The sequence below is a fragment of the Penicillium citrinum genome (genome assembly GCF_028827155.1).
Source record: "Penicillium citrinum strain IBT 23319 chromosome Unknown utg000002l:1.0-3833315.0:1.0-3834789.0, whole genome shotgun sequence".
Lineage (NCBI taxonomy): Eukaryota > Fungi > Ascomycota > Eurotiomycetes > Eurotiales > Aspergillaceae > Penicillium > Penicillium citrinum.
The window spans coordinates 616,515-640,249 of NW_026622687.1; the positions used below are offsets into that span (position 1 = coordinate 616,515).

Here is a 23,735-nt window from a genome sequence, read left to right on the forward strand (position 1 = left end):
GAGACCCACAGCGAGTAACTTACGGAGTCTCACTAGGAGACATTTTAGTAACGCATAGTTTATTTACCTGTGCACCATCCTGTCGTAAGTTCCAGGTTCTCTAATTCCTTCCCATCCAATGATTCTGCAAGCAGTCAGCAGAGTTATCATTTCTGCGGTAAAGGTGACCTGCCAGGAAATGGCCGAGTCTCGGCCCGATCAGATGACGCAGAGATGGACCGTGTCGACCAGTCAACGGCGACTTGGGGCTGTGGTCTGTACACAAAGAAGTCTCGAAAACCCTAACATAGCCAGTTCCTGGGTTTTGGCATGCTTGGAAATTTCAAATCCTGTCAGTTTGTGAGGACCCCAAGTAGGGTGAAAAGGGCTGAGCGGGGAGAGCGCTTTTAAATATTCAACCATTAAAGATGTGAAAATTTGATCCCAGTGAGAAATCGACGCGTGTATAATTTTGACAGTATATATGGGTGCAGAAGAGCATGTATAGTTCGCCCCATCGACGTTCCGCGCAGTCAGTCTGGCTGTTAGCAAAATCGGCCATCTCCAGTGGCAACATTTCGCCTTACCAGTTAAGGTGCCCTCAATATGGCGGGTGAAACCGGGCCCATCAACGTCTCCCGGGCGATGGCAATGTTAATTGCAGCATTCTTCGCTATATCATGTTATAATGTACTCGAGATTACTATTTCGATCTTCACCACCTTCAGATGTCGTCGCGGACTCTACTTCTGGAGTATGATAGTCGCTACCTGGGGGATCCTACTCCACGCTATCTCGGTATTCCTTCGCTTCTTCGCGCTTGCACCTAATTTCCTTATGTGTGTCTTGATATGCATTGGCTGGTATGCCATGGTGACTGGCCAGTCCGTGGTGCTGTATTCGAGACTCCACTTGGTGAGTACAGAAGCTAGCCGTCGGCGTTGGGTGCTATACATGATTATATCAAATTTCTTCATATTGCATGTTCCCGTCACTATACTCTTCCTCGGGAGTAATGCGGGGGTCAGCAGCTTCGTCGCACCATTCAATATCTATGAGCGGATTCAACTAGCTGGGTTTTCGGCCCAAGAGATCATCATAAGCGGTCTCTACATCTTGGAAACAATGACAGGCCTGAAACCTGTTTTAGTTATGAAGGGCCGCGCCGGCTACAGAGTTATCATTAATCTCATTATCGTCAACACCATCGCGGTTCTATTGGATGCATCCCTGCTCGCCACCGAGTATACTGGCAACTTCGACGTCCAAACAACCTACAAGACGGTAGTCTACAGCGTGAAGTTGAAAATGGAGTTCACAGTGCTCAACAGTCTACTCACTGTGATCAACGCAAACCCCTTGGCTACTGAGGGCCTCCAACGAGAGGACATAACCCGTTATCCCCTTGAACCACCGAGATGAGGTATATGCGCCATATCCGACGTCTACTCCGGTACATGCCACACCAGATACACCAGATAACTGATAACTTTGATGCCCTCGGAGGGCCACTTGATGGTCTCTTGGGAAGATAATGAGACAGAGTTGTTCCGGAAGCATGCTCTCGGTGGAGTGGCGTATCATGTATTACCCAATGAGGAAAGTTGTACCAGCATGAAACAGGAGCCCCCCGCACTCAGACCCATGTAAGTCCAGTCGAAAGATCGACCACCACAGATCGACCACCACATATCGACCACCACAGATCGACCAGGGCGTTGAAAGATTCCTTATCGGAGAAACCATGGGTTTAGTGGAGGTTCAATCCCAATGCAATGGCTGAGCGGCTGGCTACGCCTATCATTTTCCATGCCCTGTAAATACAGTAGAATTCGAAAACAGTTTCCCCTCTGGACACACATCGATTGTTTCTCGGTTTGTACCCGAAACAGCGCTAGTCTAAATATGGATCTAGATGTAAACAATTATTTTCTAAGAATAGACCGATATAATACCGGGACGATCATATTACGTATAATATTCTATGTTACACGAAATGCTAATACACTGCCCCGCCATTTCCCCCCATAATGTTTTCCAAGCACCCCATTCTTTCGCAATCAAGACTTATTTATCCCAGAACTGACGCCCAATAAATATGGCACCGAGGCTTTCCCCATCGAAGCTGCGCTTCATTCATGATATGATAAAAAGCCAATCACTAACCACACTTCAAATGGCTGATGCAGCCGAATGCAGCGATCGAACGATCAAGAATATTCGCAGGAACTTGCGGCTGTTTGGAACAGTCCATGCCCCTTTGAATCGGGTCGGTCGAAGAAGAACCATAACTTCCCCAATGCTTGACGCACTTTGTGAACATCTGCTCGAAAAACCGGGTCTCTACCTTGACGAAATGGCAATATTTATATGGGATGAATTTCGGACACTTGCAACAACCTCAAGTATTAGAAGGGCTCTGACACTTACTGGCTGGTCGAAGAAATCTATTCGCCAAAAAGCCAAGGAACAGAATGCTGAATTACGGGAATTCTATCTTCATAATATATCGGAATTTGAGTCGTACCACCTAGTCTACGTTGACGAATCTGGTTGTGATAAACGAATCGGATTCAGGAGAACCGGTTGGTCACCGCTTGGTGTTGCCCCAGTTCAAGTGTCACAGTTTCACCGTGATGAACGATATCAAATACTCCCAGCGTATGCCCAAGATGGTATCCTGCTTTCTCGCGTTTTTCGTGGTTCAACAGACGCCGGTGTATTTGAAGATTTTCTCGACCAGCTTCTTCGGCACTGTGGAAGATGGCCGGAGCCGAAGTCCGTTCTGGTCATGGACAACGCATCGTTTCACCGCTCTGAACGTATTAAGCAGATGTGTGCTGATGCAGGAGTCAAGCTCATTTACCTACCTCCTTATTCACCGGACCTAAATCCAATTGAGGAATTTTTTGCTGAGTTAAAAACTTTTATCAGGCGTAGTTGGTGCTACTATGAAGAAAATCCAGGCCAAGGATTTGATCATTTTCTTGATTGGTGCATTGAAGCAGTTGGAGCTAAAGAGGAGAGTGCTGAAGGTCATTTCCGGCACGCAGGCCTAACAATCGAATATCTAGAATGCAGTCTTGGCTAGATTTTTCTGGGTGCGACATTTGCGTGCCGATAAACGAATTCTTCTATTTCACCTGCAAATTCCAATCGATGTCTTCGAAAGGAATTATACAATCAACAATATTTTCGTGATTGCGCCTGAGGTGTGTCCAGATAGCGTTGTCAGAATCGAAGCTGCGGTGATCTTTGATATCAGAGCCACAGTCGTAGCAATACCACATGTGGTTGTGCCCATCGGTTTCTCCAGCGCGCCTGGGGCGCCCGATGAAACTGGCATGGGATCGACGAATATGCTCGATCGCTTCTCGTAGATCAAAATCTTGATCATGTTCTGTGCATGTCAAAGTCTGCATGTTGAAACCTGTATACAGTTGTCCAAAAGCAATGTTGGCATGATTTATTGCGATGAACGGCTAGATGCTCACCTCTCAGGTATTCAAAGGATCTAGCAGCTCTGATCAATGTTGGAACGAGTAATTAATTGTCTCGATAAAACAAATGTACAGTAGTTTTCGAAATCAGTTTGACCCCAAACTCTTTCAACCTGATTCACGGAAAATAATTCCGGGATACGCTAATCCTGTTTAGTGCCACCGCTCTCTTAGTCGGGCAGAAGGAGGTGGTAAATGACCATACCAGAATGTCAACGTACTGCAATAAATTTGTAATGATACATTGAATCCTGCAAGGTAGACCATCCTTTAGTTCTCCTTACTTGGCGACATTTCAAGTTCCTTGTTCGCTAATAGGGACAACACCATCACGCATATGAAATCTCACCGCTAATTTATTTTACAATGTTTATTTTGTCTACATACATGTGCAGATACCCCGTGGCCAGGTTGCCTGGCGTCTTTATACAGTACCTGAGTCAAACATTTGTGGCAGCATAAATAATCGAGTTCGAGTATTCATGCTTGACTCGAACACTAGATATATTTTATTGTCCACGCATCCTTTTCACCTTGAGAACTTTGAGAACTCTGAGAACTTTGATCCGCCTGAAAGCAATTATGGCTAGGGAAAGATACTATGCAGTTTCTCGAGGACGTGCTCCAGCCCCCGGAATTTTTCTGTCCTGGTGATTAGCCTAGACCAAAAACTTGAAGCCTCCTTCGCTAATTGATGACAGGACCGACGTCGAACCCTTAATCAGTCGCTATCCAGGCAATCAACACGCGTTTTTCCCAACTCTGGATGAGGCTGTTGAATACCTTGCCGAACATGGTGTCCCTGAAGGCCAACGAGTAGTTGTGTCACCTCCAAATGAGATACACGGCCAGGCCCGCCAGGAGGGAGATGGTTCTCAGCCACCGAGTGAACTGCGGAACCACTAGGATGACCTTTCTTTATGACACCACTTTACTCCACTCAAAAAGTTTCCAAGCGACTTCCTTGGATAAGTTAGGGCTGGAAATCCATTCTAGCCTGCATGTGAATGCAATCCCATGGGACACCCAGCATCGCAGATAAAACAAAATTTAAGAGCAAGTTGAAAGAAAATCTGTAAGGGCCCAGGCCCGACGTGATATCACGTGGATACACGTGATCTTTCTTGGGGTAAACAAGACAAACGACACATAGATAGCTTCCTCTCCTTAGAGTTATTGTCAGCCTGACTGCACCAGGCTCCTTGGGTTAGCGCCCAATGAATATCTAGCCCGTTTTCGACTTAAAGCTACGATAAACAGAAAGCTGTTGTGCATGAAGTTCTTGATTGTTACACAAGGAGAGGGGAATTAGGGTCACGTGCATTCTGTTGATTTGTGTAAAATACAACACGAATGGCACTGAAGTCGTATTGTAAGATACATTGACCATTGTAGAAAGCGGTCTAGATAGAACTGTCTAAAATAGCATCCAATCATAATCCGCATATCTAGGATCCATATTTCGGAAATCAAGTCGAAAGAGTTTTGGGGTCAAACTGATTTCGAAAACTACTGTACAGAACACGTTTACAGCATGGTCTGGAAGTTCAATAATTATTTATCCGAGGGTATTTGTCTTACGTCACTATTTTGTACACGTCATCAAGATCATGCGTAACAATCAGTAGTTTGTGTTTTATGCGATCGAGGCTGTGAGCACATGACAACTCAACTCTGAGCCTGTGTGTTTGAACATGAACTTTGACATTTCATGGCCCCACTTTTATTACCTACAGTCACAACTTGATCATTCGCCAAGGCAGAAATAAACATGCCAGCGAGTTTCCTGAATCTTCCTGCTGAACTCCGCAATGAGATATACAAGTATCTCCTCGTGTGTAGAGATCCCATTAATCCTTGGAGCAAAGGAAATGAGCTTGCGTCAAATCTCCTCTCCACAAACACAACGATCCTCCACGAGACCAGTTCACTTCTCTATGGCAACAACTGCTTTGATCTGTCATCATCGAGCCCTACAAGCGTACCCGAATTCCTCGATACTATAGGCTTGGCGAATGCTTCTAATCTAAATTGTATCCGCATCCGCTTTCCTGATTTCCGCGACGTTGGAGAAGAGGTTAGCCTTGAGGAAGAAAGCCTGCGTACTTTAACAAAGATCCAGGAATATTGTACCAACCTCAAACGCATCACAGCGACTGCTCCAAGCACATATTGGATGGGGGTTCAACTATCAGTTGACAGCCCTTCGATTTGCGATAAGGCATTAGCGTTGGTAGCCGATCATTTCAGAGCAATCACATCACCGTCTGACGTTTTCATGGAGGTTACGATGATAGCCTGACCCTATATTTCATACCCGCAGAGCACATGAAGTATTTTGGGTGGACGGTCAAGACGGTGGAGCTTGTGCAAGAAGAAGAATAGGATAATGACAGAATTTGGGGTGAGAATGGAGATTTCTTGTTATCTTTACGAAGACAACGATCATTATGATAATTATGAGGACCACGAAATTGATGACGACTTTTGGAAAAGGGCAGTAGACTAGGAATATCTTTTTTTTTCAGTGCGTCCCGAAACTGGTACAACAATCTACACTCACTCTTCGGGAAACCTTGTAACTCCACTGCCAAGATACTCCAGACTTCACGAAGAAATAGCCCGGATTCTACCATTTTAAGTTTATATGTAGTATCCAGAAAAAATCTATATTAACTAAAATCCTGTCACAGGCTTAGTACACCTCATATTAGAATCATTAATTTCCTACAAACTCTGTCATAGTACACTAGATTCGGTGTATACCTTGGTTTATCGTAAGCGAATGTAAATCTATTTATATAAAGCACGAATATGCGAATATACGGTATTAATCTCTCCCAGCGCGGTAATAGAATGGGCGGTCGGTAGAGGTGCTTCCAGATTATTACGGTACGGTTATTTTTGTTGAACAAAGACATAGTATATATTTAGATACATATAAACAGATAAAAATATATCTAGCCAATATCCATTTTATTTTCAGCCTCTTATCCTTGAGGTTTGTTTAGACGGATTTCTCAGCATGCAAACCCCGCGTCTAATACCGTTTCCGCCATACTTAGCCAGATCAATATCTACATAATCTTCAAGGTCGCGGAACCCACAGTGTTCGTATATACGAGAACCTTTTGATGATGCTTCAACCCAAGCAGGCAAACCGAGAGCCTCTATTTCTGGTATGCCTATCTTGACCAATTGTGTGCCAATCCCTTGGCTCTGATATGTCGGGCGAACCACAAGAACTTGTAGGACTATTTCCAGCGTGAGCGAAATTATACGAACTGAATGCACTCTTTTTTGAAGGGCGGCTTTCCCCATTTCCCTTACAATGCCAATCTTGCCAAGCAGCATAGGGACAACTGAGGAACTGTAGGGAAGGGACCCGGGGTGGGGGCATAACTTACACGCAACGGGCCTCCCGCTGAGCCATTTCTCTCTCTTTGCATGCGTAGCCCTATGATACTCAAGAAATGCCTCGGGACTTATTGCAGTATTAGGCGGGGCCAAGTCTTTCGCAGCAGCAGCAGCAGCTAAATGTGTTTCAGAATTATGATAGATGTTCCACCATGACCAGCCAACAAGTTCGCCGCTTTTGTCGTCAACAGCCTTCACAAATCGTGCTGTTGAATCCGCGATGATAGTATCGGATAGATCTTTTGTAATGTTCTTGAGATCACTATGATGGTCACCATACATAAGATCCATAAGAATATCATCCGCAAATGCGTCACAGTGGATGCGGGCAAGGACTGGGGCATCCTCAGAGGAAACCGGATGATAGGATATTTTGGTTGAAGCAGGCATTTGGATATATCATTCAAGAATCAGAATATTGTATAGAAAGTCCACAGGCACTAAATAAATAGATGGTTGTAGCCCATGGCAGAGTAGATGTAGGTGCAATTTATAGACATAGGCAAGGAATTCACCGCCTCCGGATTTAGACCCCGGTGCAATTTATGGGCATAGACAAGGAATTCACCGCCTCCGGATTTGGACCCCGAGTCGAATCATTTAAGTTTATAAACTTAGGGAAAAGTTTCCGCCATAACTTGGAGCACCGGCATAGCAATTGTAAAATAAAAATGTCCGCAATAATATAAGTTCTGTCTAAATTTTCAGGAAGGCTCAAGTGACAAGCATAATAGGTCTCTGCGAAAAATCTATAGGCAAGACTGTTTATAGTAGGTTACTTATTATACTATGACTGTGGAATCCACAGTATGGATTATATCATAGACAAGCTCGTGTCTGGAAGGAGCTAGATTTCGAGCCACCTTAAAATAGTTCACTCATGATCGATGTATATTATATATCTGGAGCAAAGCTGGTTTGGAGGTGGGGTATAGCTAGAAAGAGATATCAGATGAATTAAATTCGCAATAAAACAAGTCTGAAACTAAAATTTTTTATGTACGAGTAATACAAAAGCTCTGTACAAACTTAAATACTCCGAAACATAGATTAGCGTGGTTTTGTACATACAGAATGCGACCGAAAGGTTATGCACGGATCATCAAGCTGACTGGGGCTAGGATAGGCGTAGATTGGTAATGGGACTTGCAATAGTTCATCGTGTTCAATAACTAAGCCGCTAGCTGATATTTTCGTCGCATCGCGCGTTTAGGCAGAGCGGTACCGCCAATCGGTCTATAGTTGACTACAGCCATAAGAGGTTTGATATCTACGAATCAAAAGGCGCCACGCTATGCAGTACTCTTGGCTTTCCCTCTAAGCCCGTCAACCTGTTCATCTTACAAACTAGTTTGCATGATCTGCATGGAGCCTTATCGAAGAAGACTTCCCGCTGTCGGGCGCTCAGGGTCTTGTATTCAATCTAAAGGGTACGAAGCCCTAGTATTATTATGATTTAGTTCCAGATCCGTCATATACGCAAAATCCATGTCAGATTTAGCATTTCATATTATATTCTGGGGGCTTGAAAGACTATCTTCTTATTCCTGAAGACAGAAGGTAATAATGAATGTCACTGTAGATTTAATATAATGAAACCAGCAAGAGTTGCCTCAATAAGTGTAGTCATGACCTTGTACACGTCATCAAACACTGGCTCAGAAAAATGCATGAGCTGCCAACTGTTTCGCAGAATTTTGAAGCTGTCTGACGGTTGCCGCTCACTTCAGAGCAATCACATCACTGAAGAAATTGTCATGGAAGTTTATGATGGTGGCCTGAATTTATATGTCATAAAGAGAATGAAAGGTTATAGGTGGACACTCATGACTGCGGGGCCTGTGGAAGACGAGGAATAAAATAATGATAGAATTGGGATGAAATCGATGATTACGATATTACAACAACCACGATTATGATAATAACATTTATGACAACGCTATTGACAACGACAGTGGCTTTGAAAGAAGTGTAGCAGGCTATGTGTCGCTCTTTTCTTATTCTTTATATAAGGAAACAAAAAAACTCGGTGGGTTAAACTTGCGGTACAGACCCAACGCTGACAGATTATTCAATCCCAAATCAAACGGACAGCAAGTGCATCTCCCAACGCCAACTCAATTTAAATTATACATCCTCAAGAATGGGTATTACCTTCTTCACAGTTTCAACCCAGTCACGAATATTCTCTACAAATGTGCGAGCGATTCCCGGCATGACCCCCTTGCCGACGAAGAATCCTGGATTTTGATCTTTATGTATGTGCTCAAGGTCGAAGCCATCCGACAGCGTCACATCACACGCTTGCCGGAATGCAGCTTTGAGTGTATCATCCGATACAGTTGATGCAAGCCACTCACCATACTCTTTGACAGCTACGTCTCTGAAACCGGGAATCTTCAAAGGAGATTTTTCTTTTGAAACTCTTGGGTCAGCAGTTGCACTGGAAGCTGTTGCATCCAATCCAACAGAGTGAGATGGCAGAACATTGATGTTGATAGGTGGATACGGTGTGACGCCAAGAACCTTGCCACTTTTGCTTTTGTCTTTCTCCTGTCGTTGCTGTTCTTCCAAATGAAGCTCTTCCTGTATTTCATCCGGAACATCTTTATGTGTTTCAAGGACGCCGCCTTTCTCGGCATAGGTCACTAATCGCTTCAGGGTTTGTGTGCGAAGTCGATAATGCTTTTTTCCTACTGGGTCAAGCCAGCAGTAAGGTCCCAGGTGGCATGCGGGAGAATCGCATTTCATCAAGTCATAGACGTGGCGCCAAATTGCTTGCTGCCCACATGCATTTTCTTCAGCGTCTAGCTGAGCGTCACGATCATCGAGCATTCTGTTGGTCACAGATGATTTGCCTCGCTTCTCCCCTTTCCGACCCGCGGATACAGAAGTGCTGTCTTCTACATAGTTAAAGCACATCCTCAGCGTGAGTCTCTTACCACGTGAAAATTGAATTGACCACATGCGTAGTTGCTTTTCAATCGGTGCCCAAACAATATCGGTCTTGTTGAAACGCTTCGTCAGATCGCGCTGGGATCGGTCATTGACCGAAGCAACAATTGCCGTGTCATCCACCCTTATCCTTTTTTTATGAGATACCTTTTCTTGAAGAACCTTTCTTAGCTTTTCTTCTAGCACCAAATTCCAGTAGGCGTTTGGGGCCAACACTATGTCTTCCTCGGTGTCCTTCACCACGGCCTTGTTGTTAAGAGTTACCCGCCATTCTATGAAGTAATGAATACAGCTTGGCGGATCTTCATCGTAGGTCTTGTCTTTCTCCCACTCGGATTCTTGGAGCAGTGGCAAAGTGCTCGGTCGGGTTTGGATTGCGGCATTAGGCTCATACTCGAGGAAGGATGGGGAGGCGCTATAGTTGGACCGTGTAGCATATGGGCTCCGAAAGTATCCTGGGGTAGGAGGAGAATACTGAGAATCTTGATCCCAAGACTCCGGCTCTTGGGGCTGATAGAAGTTGTTGTGGAATGGAGTGTCACTCATATTGACCCGATCTAAGTTCTGCCTGCAGATCATCGTCAGCTTACGTGGGTACTAGCCATCAGCAGAAGTTGTGAGCGACTCGGAACGACAGTGGCGAGTTGAATCCATGGAGTAATGCGAAACCCCTAAACTTAGCCTACCAAATGTATCTCTCCACAAGATCAGCTCAACTATCGTTACGGGTTGGCATAGATGACGAGCTTAGAAAGAGAAAGCGACGAAATTCAGTAGAACAGGACACATTGTCAGATCTCCTCTCCCCTTCTACGAGAACATTCTGTGGATGATTACGGTATTATACAATTGTTTCTTGAACACCGAAACCCAATACCGACGCTGAACGGGACTTCGGTGATACAGGGGTTGTTTACGGGTGACCCAATAAGGCCTAGCGCTGTTTCGGGTACGAACCGAGAAACAAGCGATGTGTGTCCAGAGGGGAAACTGTTTTCGAATTCTACTGTATTAGCAAAAGGCTTTTTGTCAACAAAACGATGGAAAATTGCCTTAATATACCTATTGATATTTGACTTTACAAGGAGGTATAGGGCCATAAGAGTCTGGGCCTGAACCATCTGTAAATCCTTGTGGGCCCCGTACTGTACTGTAAGGATTCAAAGAATATAGAACAAATTGTAGGCTATGCTGAATTCTTCAAAATGGATTTCTGATAACAGCTTATCAATTTTGGATTGTCATGATCTTTAATTGACTCCATGTCTGAAAATTTACCATGGCAAATGACAGAAAGACCGTTCGTGGCGCTCTGAAGGCCTTGGCTTGCCCCAGATTGCCGTAGCAAAGAAGAGCACTTGCTGTAAAACTTGATCGTGCAGACCAAATCCCCATGGGATACATACCGCGAAACAATTAACTTTGTTTGATGCATCAATATGGTCTTCTAGATTGCATGGGATCGGCTCTGCTCGTAAACTTTTCGGTAATTATTTCTCCTCGTATCTTGTTATAGCCTCAAGTCAGCTCCTGGGACTAACCCCGGAGATATACATGACACAAACATACGAAAAACAAGGACGTAGAAAAGTTTTTCATCGCTTCATTTCTCACATCGGGGCCTTGGGTGGTTATATAGCCAACCCGCAAGCTAAGGGAACTATCGCTTGCCCGGCAATAGATGAGACCTGGGATTCTATGCGCTTAAATTGAGCTTAACGTTACAAGTCTGTTTATTTCCATTTTTGAAGATGCCAAGAATTCTAGGAGCAGTTCAAATATTTAAAATGTTTGTAATCGGATTAGTAGCTTTGAACAGACCTCAAAAAAATGCCTACCAGTATCTTCACTTGTCCTCAACCCACTGATTTCATCCAATGCCAGACAAGCGTATAGTATATTAGATATATTATATCTCTACTTTATCAACTTTCATGGGGATTTTCTCATCCTTCAATACTCTATCCGGTTGCTGCTTACGCTCTCAGTGTCTTGATATTCTCTTACTCTCTTCTTTGTTCAGATCGCCTTCGACCGATCTCACCAATTTTTCTATTCATCTCCGTCCAGGCTCACTCGAGAAGCTTGTTACTATCGCTCAAGCTAAAATTCTCTGCGTCTAATTGCATCATTGAGGATGAACGCAGAGTTTGATCATTTGAAGGACATCAAAATGGTTGCTCAGAATCCAGACTTGGTGGCTTTTGTTGAGAAAGCTCGTCTGTCGCTTCGGGCTCAAGAACAATTCAAGAGATTGGATTGTTGCAAGAGATCTCTCTTACATTACGCTGCCATAGGGAACTGCACAACACTCCTTTTGCACCTCCTGGAAAGTAAGCCAGACGTGGAGCCTCGGGACCAGTGGGGACGGACACCACTCTCTTGGGCTATTGAATACTGCTCGTTGGAGGTTGCAAAAGTTTTATTGGAGCGAGGAGCTAATATCAATGCATTGGATTACGAGGGTGGCACACCCTTGACATGGTTCTCGAACGCTGCAGACCCCAGTAGGGGAAGCTGGGCACACACCGAGGCTTACCTCAAAGAAATGGGCGCGAAGGATGTCAAATTGGAGGGTATCAAGCTAGCCTGGGTCTGGGTGTTGACTTATACGGGCTTACTCCGATACGTTCGCCCTCGCGTTTAAGCTGTCTATGACATGGAGCTGCTCGACTCCAAGAATAGTACATGTACATGTACGTAGATCAGACGATTGGTATACTGAGACTAGCCACTAAAGTCTTTGGTGAAAGGTTCAAGCCAAGTATTGTCACCGTCTTGGCTTAGTACCTGGATCTTGAGGAAGTTACGAGGAGGGAAAGGGGCTGCTTCAATGGACACTTGAAATTTATCTGGAATTGCTTGGATGTAGCCATCCTTACATGGGCAGTACTTGAGAGTGTACTGTATCTACTTCACCAACTCCAGGGATGGATGACCGGATGCTAGCTAGCAAGTTATGGCGAAGGGTTTGGATGTCAGAATCTTGGAACAGTAATTGGCCGCAAAATAGTGTACGGTAGGCTTCGTTCAACACGTAAATCGTGAAGCAACTTCATAGTTTGAAAACTCAATCTTTAATATTGAATCAAGAATGACATTCAGTATGTTTTGAATTTCTCTGCGACACCCCATACTTTCATAATTTTGTTTGATCCCCAATCTGTGATTGAGGCGGCATCCACTTCAACGCCAGGATAGGGAACTCGGGAGATATGCAATGTCCCAAAACCACCTGGAACAACCAACAACAACTGGTTTCAGCAGCTGGTCCATCTTGTGAGACCCCTAACTGGCATCTCAAAGGGCCAGACTTCCACCCCCGACTAGTTATGCTCTCTACGGTGTGCACCTACACAGTATCCGTCCAGGCTACTGTTACCGCGCCGCCTCAGTCGATGGCAGCAATGCCATTTCCGTGATATCCGTGTTGTGATATGAGGCTGGTGCAGATCAGGAACCAAGCCGAACCATCGGAATTAATCCCGAGATATCTATACGAAGAACCAAGTTGATTGGAAATCAACTTGCTCTTCTCGTTGTATATATATATAGCCTGAAATTTCCCTCTGGATAAACACAATTCATACCTCTGAACTACAACAATCCGCGCATGAAGAGTACCAGCTTGCAGGCGTTGGAGAACTTGGTCAGGTGAAGCAGCTGGTTTCCATGGCTTCCAAAGCTGTAGCCAGGACGATGGGACGATGAAGCAACAGCGGCAGCAGTATCTTGATTGCGGAATTGACCAATCTTCTCAGGAATAGTTCTTATTTGAGAGTGAGGTTGCAACAAGAGCACTGTTCTGAGAGATTTCCGTTTCTGAGACGTCTGTCCTAAGACGCCCTTAATCTTGAGAAGCCCCGGTCATAAAAGCCACACTAGGTCACGGTATATGGTCTACATATCATCGCGTTGGGCACTTTGTGTAGAGGATTAGCGGGTAGCTCTTTGCAATCTTGTCTCGTCTACTGAATTCAGGGCGTCGACGAGAGCTAGATGCTCCAGTTCAAGCCAATGTCTTCGTATGATTATCTGCAGAGAATGAGCACATCTTCGGTCCAATTGATCCCTGAAAGGGGTTCAGGTTCAGACTGTAAGGTAATGTCCGCAGTGGCTCGACACGGCCGGCCAGTAGCTCGAGAACATAAACCGGACAGAGATAGAAGTAATATTAACAGTGAGGGCCTTATTCACCGCTCAGAGATATGCTTGAGTGAAGCCGATATTCTTGCGGATGGTGATGAACAGATAGCAACATCAAAGAATTGCGGATACTGCGTATTTTGGTCCGTTATGACATCAGAAATGAGTGGAAAGAAGAAAAAGGAGATGGCGACGACATGAACAGTGTTCAACGGTTGATCAGCAACTAGGTCTTCATTACTGGTGAGTTGAATTGAACGAAGTGGCCGCTGTTTTGTGTAGCGATGACATACAAAGGCATGTTAATGAACGTACAACATGTCGAAACATATCGTCAGCGCATCCTGCAGTATCTTTGTGCATGTTGAAACGGTGCCAATAGTGAGACTGCCAATATTCGAATGTCGCCGAAGATCAATGGTGAAAAGCCCGCCAAAATTGGAGGGCCAGTTCTGTTGGCCCCGTGCAATGTGCAAGGGTCCTTGTAGCGAATTAAGCTGAAAGGCTGGCGGCAATGCTATAAATATCGGGTCGTTAGCCACCCTTAACGGTCTTTCTCAACCTTCCTTTTCCAGACATTCCCATGCAGCCTCGTTACAATTGTTTTCGACTTCGCCAGCTACTTCCCAGTACGTACTGCCCCGAAATGCCATGCATTCGTGATCGGACTGACCTGATGTATCGCCCATAGCCTGTCGACCGTTGATACTGAGATCCGTGGCGGCGGGTAAGTATGAAAGCCCCCTCATTCGAAGCCATACTGACGTGTAATATGCTCATATCAGTCTCCTCTCCTCTGCCTGCCTGCGAATCTATTCGACGATCATTAGTCGTGTCGGGGTCATGCCGCCGGCCAGGATAGTGAGTTACAACGCGTCCACATAATCCAGCTACAGTACGTCCCGAAACTGGTGCAACCGTTTACACTCTTAAAGTGATTATTTAGCCCCACTGCCAAGAAAGACTAGACCATATTAGGAATATAATCGGAATAACAATATTCCTGTACCAGTATCGATACCGTGATTTACCTTCATTAAAATACGGTGCCTCGTCTTGTAACTGTATTGGCGATCCAAGGAACTAGAAATTTCCATTGGAATGCAAACAAGCCAAACACTAGAGCTCGGGAGTCCCTCGAGAATCTGGCGATCTGTCACTTCCCTTCTGCTGCTATGCTATGTCTAAGTCGGTCTGGGGGGCTTATTCGGCACTCGACTTGCAAACAGTGCCTTGCATTAATTGCTTACTGTCCTTACAGACTACCCATGAACTCGCTTGTCATACTACTCAGCCTGTCAGCCACAGTCCTCACTTCTTCACGCCCCGGAACACACTTGGTGGAAGCTGACACACAACCATGTTAATAGACTCCTCAGTGGCATATTCTGCCTTGGGGGCATGACTCACACTCCTTCCAACGATGATAATGACGATGATGCTTACCGACCTGAACTGCCCAATCTATGAGAACGGACTCCCTCGTATGCCCCCACCCCTGGTTACCCAGACCGCGAATGGACGCCATCAGTAATCTGCCCTTCACCCGATTCTGAAGACACACTTGGTGAATGTTCATCTTCCTTGCATCAATATCTATCGGACCAGCAGAGCTTTGAGCCCGTGGTTGAACGTGCAGATGGAAGTGCATGGGATGAACAATCTCCAGACTGTATCCACTACCAGATCGAGTGGAGAGTTAAATTGAACAATCGACTTGTGGTGAAGGACACAAAGCAAGACCTTACTAGGCCACAAAAATCCTACTGGGAAAAGATAAAAGAAGATGCTTGTAATATCCTAGGGCGGAAGACAGCCGGCGGCCGACGGGTGAGACTAGATGATACTGACATGGTGTTATCGGTGAACTCCCAACGGAACATTGACAAACACTTTGAAGGTACTAGTGTTGATTGGACAATGGTGGAGAAGCAGCTACTAGCGTGGACCTATCTATTTCGTTGTGGTAAGAAGATTCGGCTTTAGATATCAATCAGCTATATAAAGGATGGTGGGCCTCTCCCTTCTAGAACCGATAAGAGAGGAAAGTCATCAGTCACTACCCGGATACTTACCGAAAGAGACGCTTAGATAGATGCTGAGCAGGACTCCGGCCAACAATCAGTATAGCGGAATGTCTATCGTGTTATGCGATGTCTCGGGCCTCCACGTCGCCACAAAGGACAATATTGCTGGCAAGATCCGGAGGGGAAGAGGCACGACATGTTGAGGACGTTTTATTTAAAGGCCCTCGTCTAATACGTGGAGCAAGGAGGAGTCCTCGAGACCCATAATGACGTCCCTGGCAGTGTTTGCGAGCAGCTCTATGCTGAGGAGAACCAGCGACTTGATAAGAGGAAGAAAAATATACAGACTGGCAGCGAGCACGGGTGAGCAACGAGGCTTTCAGGGACAATATTATCAAAGCACGCGATGTGACACTTGAAAATTGCCTTGGTCTTACGCAGGTTTATGAGGATCAGGATCCAGGTTTCTTCGTTAAGCATGGTGTGAAAGTAGGTGCGGCCCGACGGTTTGGACGCGATATTGGCCTTTGGGTGAAGCAACAGGGAGAAGGCACTGGATCTAGACATGATAGAAATAGCTAACGAATAGAGAGCCGCCCATACCGGCATACTGATTTCATCTCTATATATTCAAAACCACCGTGTAATATCATTAATCATGGTGACCGCTTTCTGTATTCGACAGTGGAGAGCCTACACGTGACCTATAAGGTCGGGGACTCGGCGGTGACTAGGATTATCTGCTGCCTGACAACGATTGAATGCAGCACAAGACGAAGTACTTTTCCAACAGCATTCAACGACCATATGAACCCGTAATGGCTTTTCTCAAGTTCAGGCTGGAAAATACTAGAGAACGCTCAGCCCCAGTTCCAATAGCTGCTGCTGTGTCCCAACCGTCCTCAAGGCAGCAAAACGGCGATGTGCAGCACGATTCACCTAGGAGATTACGCGACCAAGCATCTTCTGATGAGCGAATACCTATTACGCCTTCAGCAAGTCATGCAGGAAAAATTTGCGAACATGATCTGGGCGTTCCTGAACTTGATCTTACGGCTCGTTGTAGCAGAAGGTTGGGAATCCATCAGCCAGATGAGATCACGCACTCAAAGCACGTCGGACCTAAAAACAGGCAATGGCGCCAATTAAGGCGCGGATCCGCCTGCATTGAGTGCAAAATCTCCAAAACTCGGTGCGAGAAGTCTCCTACAGCCAAGGATAAATGCCGCCGGTGCCTGCGGCAGAATAAGGAGTGTATTAGGTATTCTTCAGCCCGACCGTCCCCTGTCGAGCATTCGGGGAAAGGCTCTGACGGCCCGTCTGAAGAAGGGGCTATTGGCATTGATTTCAACTCGGAGACGGACCCATCTACGGCCTTTTCGATGGGATTCACCGAAACCAATCTACGTGAGTCTGTAAAGCTTGTCGTCCTTCTGTCCTGAAAATACAGCTGATTGATTGTGACAGCTTCTAGTCCATCATCTCGCACTTGGACCAAGCAGCTTGAAAATAAGAGTGACTCTATTCTTACTCCCGAGATAGCTGAACAAGTATTTCTTCAGTATGTAACAAAATTCGCTCCGAAATGCCCCATTGTCGTGTTTCCGCCCGGGACAACGCCTGCGCATGTGCAAAATTCCAAGCCTTTGCTATTTTTATCCATACTTAGCGTTGCCTGTGCTGGATACTGCCCGCCTACTAAACAGAGAGAATTGGCACTCGAAGTCAGAGGTTGTTTAGCAGACACTGCTATTGTTCGAGGTGAGAAATCGCTCGAACTTGTTCAAGCGCTCCAGGTCATGTCGTTCTGGTATAGAGCACCTGATACCTACACACAAATGATTCAGAATCAGCTGGCTTCCATCTCCACAACTATGGCTATGGATCTTGGACTGGACAATCTCAAACTGGCTAGCAGAGCTCAAGACAAATGGAGTCGTTTGGAGGCGCAACGAGCCTGGCTTAGCTGCTTTCTTCTATCCGCAAGGTACGTAATTATGGCTTCACAGCTTCAGCATGTACTTGGTTTGACCGACTCCTAGTCTTTCTTTGATTTTGAGACGTCCCAATCCTACCCCCTGTTTCGCAAAGCTCGACGACTACATTTTCGACTTGCAACGAAACAATGCTTCGCCTACGGATGCCTTCCTTTGCAAGCTTGTAACCACGGAGCTTCTTTGTCATATTATAGATCAAGAGTTATGCTTGAGCAATCCTGTCCAAGCGGTATCTGCGCCAAGTCTGAAGTCAATGGCGATAATTCAAACCATTCAGACCCGAATCGACTGGCTAGCTCTTGGCCAGTTTCATCAGTTGGAAAGATGTACGTTTTTTTTTTTTTGGAAACCCAACACCTGATGACCTTAGGTAAAGAGGTAAAGAGGGTTGACAAGCTTCTATGGTTTAGCTCTTTTTGAATTCGGCCGGCTTGCCAGCTCACTGTATATACATGAGCTGGCTTTACACGTCAACAACAACATCGACGAGTTCAAGGCCCCCTTTTCTGCGAAGTCTTTGAAGACATGTAGCTTCGTTGATATGCAAGATTCTTCTAATCTGTCAATGATCCGCGCCATAATAATGGCGTCACAAGGACTGCTGGATATTTTCCTTGGGTTCTCCATTTCCGAAATGCTTACTTTACCACCTCATATTTATGGTGGTCGCGTGATATATGCAGTCATACTACTGATGAAGATACACAAAGCAATCACGACATTCGAAAAAGGAGTTAGTGACTTCATTTACGCTGACAATTTGCGCCTGGAAGTGTACCTTGAGCAGCTGCTCATCACTTCAAAGTGCCTCATAACGGAGGATGGACGCAGCGCTTTGAGTAGAGCATTCCTGATCATGCCTCAACTGATAGAGCTGTTCAAAAGGCCATCTAAAGCAGATGAAGATCTAACAATGGGCAGCATTCCAACCAAGACCGGTGACGGGCACTTGGACACTGCTTCTCCGGTATCAACGGTGGCTCCCAGCGGCTCCTCTACTGCTATTCAGGCGCTAGAGAATAAGTCAACCCCAGGCAATTCTAGACCGCTTGATGGACCTGTGCGCCAATTGGATGAGCTTATCCAACCTGCTATTCCTCCGTTCCATCCTGCTACGCACAGTGAGGATACTAGCTTTGGAATATCTGGACCTACAGTGGCATCTGATACTTGGTTCTGGGAATTCTTCAACACTGACATGCTTGATTAGTTCATCGCCGGTCGGGGTGTGACAGACTACTATTTTCGGGCGTGGTACTGCTGAGAGCAGAGACATTCTTAAATCCCTCCTCCAATCTATTGATATTGTTCTCCACGCTGGCTCTATTGCCTTCAATTCCCGACAACCCGACAGCTCAAAATCATCCCTTTCAAAAACTCTTGTGACCACTCATTTCGCGTACATTTAATCGACTTGTTCCGACTCCATTCCCTCGGGAGAGCTTTTCACGGTGCGCCACTCCACACCCAAGGCGCCAATGATGGATACACAGGCTAAGACCAAGGCAACCACAAATGTTTGGACGATGGCATCGTTGTAGATCTCCAATACACAGGCTACCACATTTGCCTGGCCCGAAGTGGCTTGCCTAACAGTTTGCTGTAGATCAGTTGCTCCGGATTCAAGAACAATAGAAGGGTCCAATTCAGGAACTCGGGCAAGCATGCCAGAGACAATGTGATTGCTGAAAATATTCTGGCCCACAGAGACGAAGATAGCGCCCCCAAGAGATCGAGCAAAGACCACCAAAGATGTCCCGATGGAGACGTCCTCTTCGGGAAGGACTGTCTGAACAGCAATATTCGGTAGTTCGAGTCCAATACCAGCACCCGCACCAAAGACGATTTGAAATCCAAGCCTAGTATGGGTTAGCGAGTATGAGTTAGCGAAAGAGCGCTGGATGGTATGCTTTGGCAGTAACGTACCACATCGACAGGGGAATATCCACTCTGAATAGCAGAAGTAGGCCCGCACCAATCGCCATTACCATCGACCCTACAATCATGAATGGGGTATAGTATCCCACGACAGTGACGCTTAGTCCACTTGCAATGGCAAATACCACTATATTCCTTGTCAGTCGCTCTAGTCTTCCGGTTGATGCTGCATTCCACCATAATTGAGTGAGGGGGGTCGGAGAGGGGGTGTACCTACCAACGCTCAACACCGTTGGCAGGTTATGAATGCCCGATTGGTCTGCAGAATCGTCTTTTATGGCCTGAAACCTGTTTCATCCTCATGATTAATGGAAGTTTACACCGGAAGTAGCGAGGATATTTCTGAGCTCACCAGATCGGCAAATAATAAATTAGCAAAACGAATGACGCACTCGCAAGGAAGATATAAAAGATCGAAAACGCAACCGTTCGCTGCCGCAGAATACGAAGCGGCACCGTAGCATTTTCACCGCCTCGCCATTGCGCTACTGCCCAGGCGATAATGAGTACACCGAATACCGCTAACAATGCGATCTCGCGGCCATCGCTCCAAGGTTCTTGGCTCCCTCCCCACTGAAGTGCGATTAACAGACAAATGATGCCTGCAACGAAGAAGATTGTTCCGACAGGATCAAACTGGCCTAACACCACAGACCAGCTTTCCTGATACAACTGCTTTTCTGGTCGCTGCGAAGGCAAGCAAAAGAGTATGAAGGGAATGGCTATGGCGCCGATTGGCAAATTAACTGGGGTTAAGTCAGCTTGTGCCGCGCTAATCACATCAAGAGGTAAGGGTATCATACTGTAGAAGCACCAACGCCACGAGACATGAGCTAGAATGATCTCTGACGTTAGCACCAAATTTGATACAGAGTAAATTTGAAAGAAAAAAGAACTGACTTGTGAAAGCACCCCCTAGAAGGGGACCTACCACGCTCGCTATGCCCCATACAGCGCCAATGATTCCTGTAAACGCAGGCCTCTTCGCTAGGGGGACCGACTTGGCAATGATGATTAATGCGCCGGAGAAGATGCCCGCGCCTCCAATTCCGGCAATGGCTCGTCCGATTATGAGGGCGACGGAGTTGGGACTCGCGCCACAGATGGCAGAGCCGGCTTCGAAGATCAAGACGGCACCAATAAAAGTCCATTTTAGGGATAGCAAGGTATAGAGCTTCCCGAAGAGAAGTTGGAAGCTGCAGGTCGTGAGGAGAAATGCACTGCCGTACCATCCAATATCTTCGACGCTGTGAAATTGGGACGTGATGGTCGGGATGGCGGTAGCAATGATAGTTTGATCCTTTTAATGCATTCGTATTAGCTATCCTGTATAGCCTTCTCAAAGAGTTACAGAGGTGGAGTAAGTATGCAGAACAAACCAGAGCGACCAAGAAAACAGTCAAGCAGAGAGCCACAAAGATAAAGGTTAATTTGATGTCAGAGGGGTATTTCGGGGTCCCTGGGCCGGACGTTTCTCTCATTCTTTCAACGTTCTTGTCGGAAGTGAGTTGTTGGCTGTCCTCTTGAGACCTCTTCACTCCTGGCCCTTCAAACGCATCATCATGTCCGCGCACCATATCGCAGCGGTGGTTTTTCAAATGCGTAAAGAGAGGGGAAAAAATGTAACTGGTAAAGAATGAAGTGAATGAATGAACTTTTATTTTGGTTTATATGAGAGGATCCCGGTATCTATAGCCCTACGCAAAATAAGACAATAGGGTTATTTTGAATCTCCAATGCCTTCTCCGCCCGGAAAAGAGAGATGAGACTTTTCATTGGTTGGAAAATTGCCAATTTAGGCTTAGCCCTTCTCAGTGGAAATCACTATCATTGGATATTCGATTGCCCAATATGGTAATTCCCGAAACACATTCCGTTCTTCCAATTCTCTCGCTAAACCGAATCATGCAATGGTCTATGTTACGACCCCTGCAGCCACCAACTATATGAGGGGCCGCAACTTACTGATGGGCCACCGAGAGCCAACGAATCTAGAGGAAGCACATGACCAGAAATGGGAGCCATTTCCAGCTGCTTATTCACCGTCCCGACCTACAACTAACTAACTAATGTAAGATGGGAATGCTCGCTGTGGCAGTCTGCGTTGGCAGACGGGTCGATTGCAAGAGGACAAAACCACCACACTCACAGAGTGCAGGAGAGTAGTAGACAAAGCGTGACGCTATCAAGATGCGACTAGTAAGACATTCGAGTCTTCATGGACATGCGATATACCGATACCGCAACCTCAGCCTCAGTAGCCTCCGCAGAAAGAATCATTCATAAAGGGGAACATGCCTCGTCTCGCCTCGCATGGTTGTCAACACTACTTATCCTTCCGAAACTAAATTGCTGCCTTGTTGCTAAGGCCCCAGTCATCTGACTCCGATGTTGAGAGCGAGATCCCCCATTACACTAACTAGTTAACTAACTATGTGAGAGTCGGGAAGCGCACCGCGTTCCGGCCTATCTACTCCTATATATAGCTGACAAAGTCAGGACACTAAACCCGAAAGGGGAAATGGGAAATCCTAGCACCCATAAGAATAAGACCATTGCCTGGTACGTCCTACCTCCGTGCACGCAACTTGAACTCACCGAGACCAGTTAGCAACGCGTAACATGGCAAAGGAAGATATATCCACCATCGTAGCTTCGCTAGTCTTGACATATTTTCTTACCGTCTGAATACATGACTCATCATATATGCCAGGAAATTGCAATTACATACAGACAAATAAAAAGTGCTCACCAGAAGCAGAGGTACTGTATTCACTAGGAAGCCCATTTTGAGCTAGTCATCATTTTAATCTAAACTTTATTAAGGATTCCCAAAAAGTCCACAGGGATCCCATTCTGGTGGTAAGTCAACCAGTGAAATTGATCTCGAATCTCGCTGTAGCTATGCTACGCCTCCTCTACAGCCAGACCTGCATGACGGAAGTGTCCCTCTGCGCTTTTCTCTCTTTCACTGACGATGTCAACACACCATTCGAGGAAGACATCAGAAGAGATTCTCAGGATTGTACTCCTGTTGCAGCCAGCAGCCTGTACCATTTGCGATATGGATAGTTCCCCACTGTGGATCATGTCATAGATAAGCTCATGTTATGAAGGGGCTAGGTTTGGCGCCATCTTGGTTCGACCACTCGTGATTGATTGTTAAAGGTGTCGGATGTATTGAACTTACAAGCACATACATCCTTGAGAGTACTATGTAATCTACGTAAGAAACAATACAAGCCCAACTGACAGGGGTGCTTCGGAAAAATTCCTAATATAGACTAGTGTCTCTTGGCAGTGGGGCTAAATAGTTACTCAAAGAGTGTAGGCGGTTGCACCAGTTTCGGGACGTACTGTACTGATGGATTCTTATAGATCGAACTCTGCAGCCGATTTTGTCCCTGCTAGAAAGCCGCACACTGCAGCAACGGGCAAGGTAAGCTTGATCATTGTGGTAGTCGAAGACTAAGCCTTGCTGACGATTCACTGGACCAGAAATCAACCCTTTTGGATGTCCCACGAGCCAGCCCATTTCTAGTAAGTTGCCTCATGCGTGGCCTCTCTGTCCTTCATGAAATATTGCTGATGTCTCTTTCTCCCGCAGCGCGATTGCCAATCTTGCAGTGACAAGACGGGTTGAGCCATTGACTCCGAGAAAGTTGCACCTTCCGCTCCAAGATATGCTTCGAAACGGAACCCTGCTCAACGCATTCTGCTTCCGAACCAGGAAGTCTCTTTTTCCCGATCAGCCACGCGGTAACACGGCAAATTGT

The 23,735-nt window shown here is 45.9% G+C and overlaps 10 protein-coding genes across 10 annotated transcripts; 5 read left to right on the forward strand and 5 right to left on the reverse strand.

The window, feature by feature from the left end:
• Nucleotides 1–585: 585 nt before the first annotated feature.
• On the forward strand, nucleotides 586–1,401 carry N7469_002089 (uncharacterized protein; the record flags this gene model as incomplete). The annotated part of the gene is made up of 1 exon (XM_056641009.1): nucleotides 586–1,401. One exon carries the CDS (start codon nucleotides 586–588, stop codon nucleotides 1,399–1,401), a length of 816 nt encoding a protein of 271 aa, XP_056503503.1.
• Nucleotides 1,402–3,154: 1,753 nt separating this feature from the next.
• Nucleotides 3,155–3,376, reverse strand: N7469_002090 (uncharacterized protein; the record flags this gene model as incomplete). Its single annotated transcript, XM_056641010.1, has 1 exon — nucleotides 3,155–3,376. The coding sequence occupies one exon, from the start codon at nucleotides 3,374–3,376 to the stop codon at nucleotides 3,155–3,157; it is 222 nt and encodes a 73-aa protein (XP_056503504.1).
• Nucleotides 3,377–4,061: 685 nt separating this feature from the next.
• On the forward strand, nucleotides 4,062–4,385 carry N7469_002091 (RNase H1/viroplasmin domain-containing protein; the record flags this gene model as incomplete). Its single annotated transcript, XM_056641011.1, has 2 exons — nucleotides 4,062–4,129; nucleotides 4,181–4,385. The coding sequence occupies 2 exons, from the start codon at nucleotides 4,062–4,064 to the stop codon at nucleotides 4,383–4,385; spliced, it is 273 nt and encodes a 90-aa protein (XP_056503505.1).
• An 865-nt stretch (nucleotides 4,386–5,250) lies between these two features.
• Nucleotides 5,251–5,781, forward strand: N7469_002092 (uncharacterized protein; the record flags this gene model as incomplete). The annotated part of the gene is made up of 1 exon (XM_056641012.1): nucleotides 5,251–5,781. One exon carries the CDS (start codon nucleotides 5,251–5,253, stop codon nucleotides 5,779–5,781), a length of 531 nt encoding a protein of 176 aa, XP_056503506.1.
• Nucleotides 5,782–6,461: 680 nt separating this feature from the next.
• On the reverse strand, nucleotides 6,462–7,286 carry N7469_002093 (uncharacterized protein; the record flags this gene model as incomplete). The annotated part of the gene is made up of 1 exon (XM_056641013.1): nucleotides 6,462–7,286. The coding sequence occupies one exon, from the start codon at nucleotides 7,284–7,286 to the stop codon at nucleotides 6,462–6,464; it is 825 nt and encodes a 274-aa protein (XP_056503507.1).
• Nucleotides 7,287–9,023: 1,737 nt separating this feature from the next.
• Nucleotides 9,024–10,397, reverse strand: N7469_002094 (uncharacterized protein; the record flags this gene model as incomplete). Its single annotated transcript, XM_056641014.1, has 1 exon — nucleotides 9,024–10,397. One exon carries the CDS (start codon nucleotides 10,395–10,397, stop codon nucleotides 9,024–9,026), a length of 1,374 nt encoding a protein of 457 aa, XP_056503508.1.
• A 1,591-nt stretch (nucleotides 10,398–11,988) lies between these two features.
• N7469_002095 (ankyrin repeat domain-containing protein) lies at nucleotides 11,989–12,498 on the forward strand (the record flags this gene model as incomplete). Its single annotated transcript, XM_056641015.1, has 1 exon — nucleotides 11,989–12,498. The coding sequence occupies one exon, from the start codon at nucleotides 11,989–11,991 to the stop codon at nucleotides 12,496–12,498; it is 510 nt and encodes a 169-aa protein (XP_056503509.1).
• A 3,740-nt stretch (nucleotides 12,499–16,238) lies between these two features.
• Nucleotides 16,239–16,591, reverse strand: N7469_002096 (uncharacterized protein; the record flags this gene model as incomplete). The annotated part of the gene is made up of 2 exons (XM_056641016.1): nucleotides 16,239–16,343; nucleotides 16,373–16,591. The coding sequence occupies 2 exons, from the start codon at nucleotides 16,589–16,591 to the stop codon at nucleotides 16,239–16,241; spliced, it is 324 nt and encodes a 107-aa protein (XP_056503510.1).
• Nucleotides 16,592–16,842: 251 nt separating this feature from the next.
• Nucleotides 16,843–19,231, forward strand: N7469_002097 (uncharacterized protein; the record flags this gene model as incomplete). Its single annotated transcript, XM_056641017.1, has 4 exons — nucleotides 16,843–17,431; nucleotides 17,492–18,011; nucleotides 18,067–18,347; nucleotides 18,432–19,231. 4 exons carry the CDS (start codon nucleotides 16,843–16,845, stop codon nucleotides 19,229–19,231), a joined length of 2,190 nt encoding a protein of 729 aa, XP_056503511.1.
• A 195-nt stretch (nucleotides 19,232–19,426) lies between these two features.
• On the reverse strand, nucleotides 19,427–21,584 carry N7469_002098 (MDR family MFS transporter; the record flags this gene model as incomplete). Its single annotated transcript, XM_056641018.1, has 6 exons — nucleotides 19,427–19,880; nucleotides 19,948–20,247; nucleotides 20,312–20,705; nucleotides 20,763–20,792; nucleotides 20,860–21,259; nucleotides 21,339–21,584. Coding segments are annotated over 6 exons (1,824 nt in total), but the record flags the coding sequence as incomplete, so codon positions are not given.
• Between the last annotated feature and the right edge of the window lie 2,151 nt (nucleotides 21,585–23,735).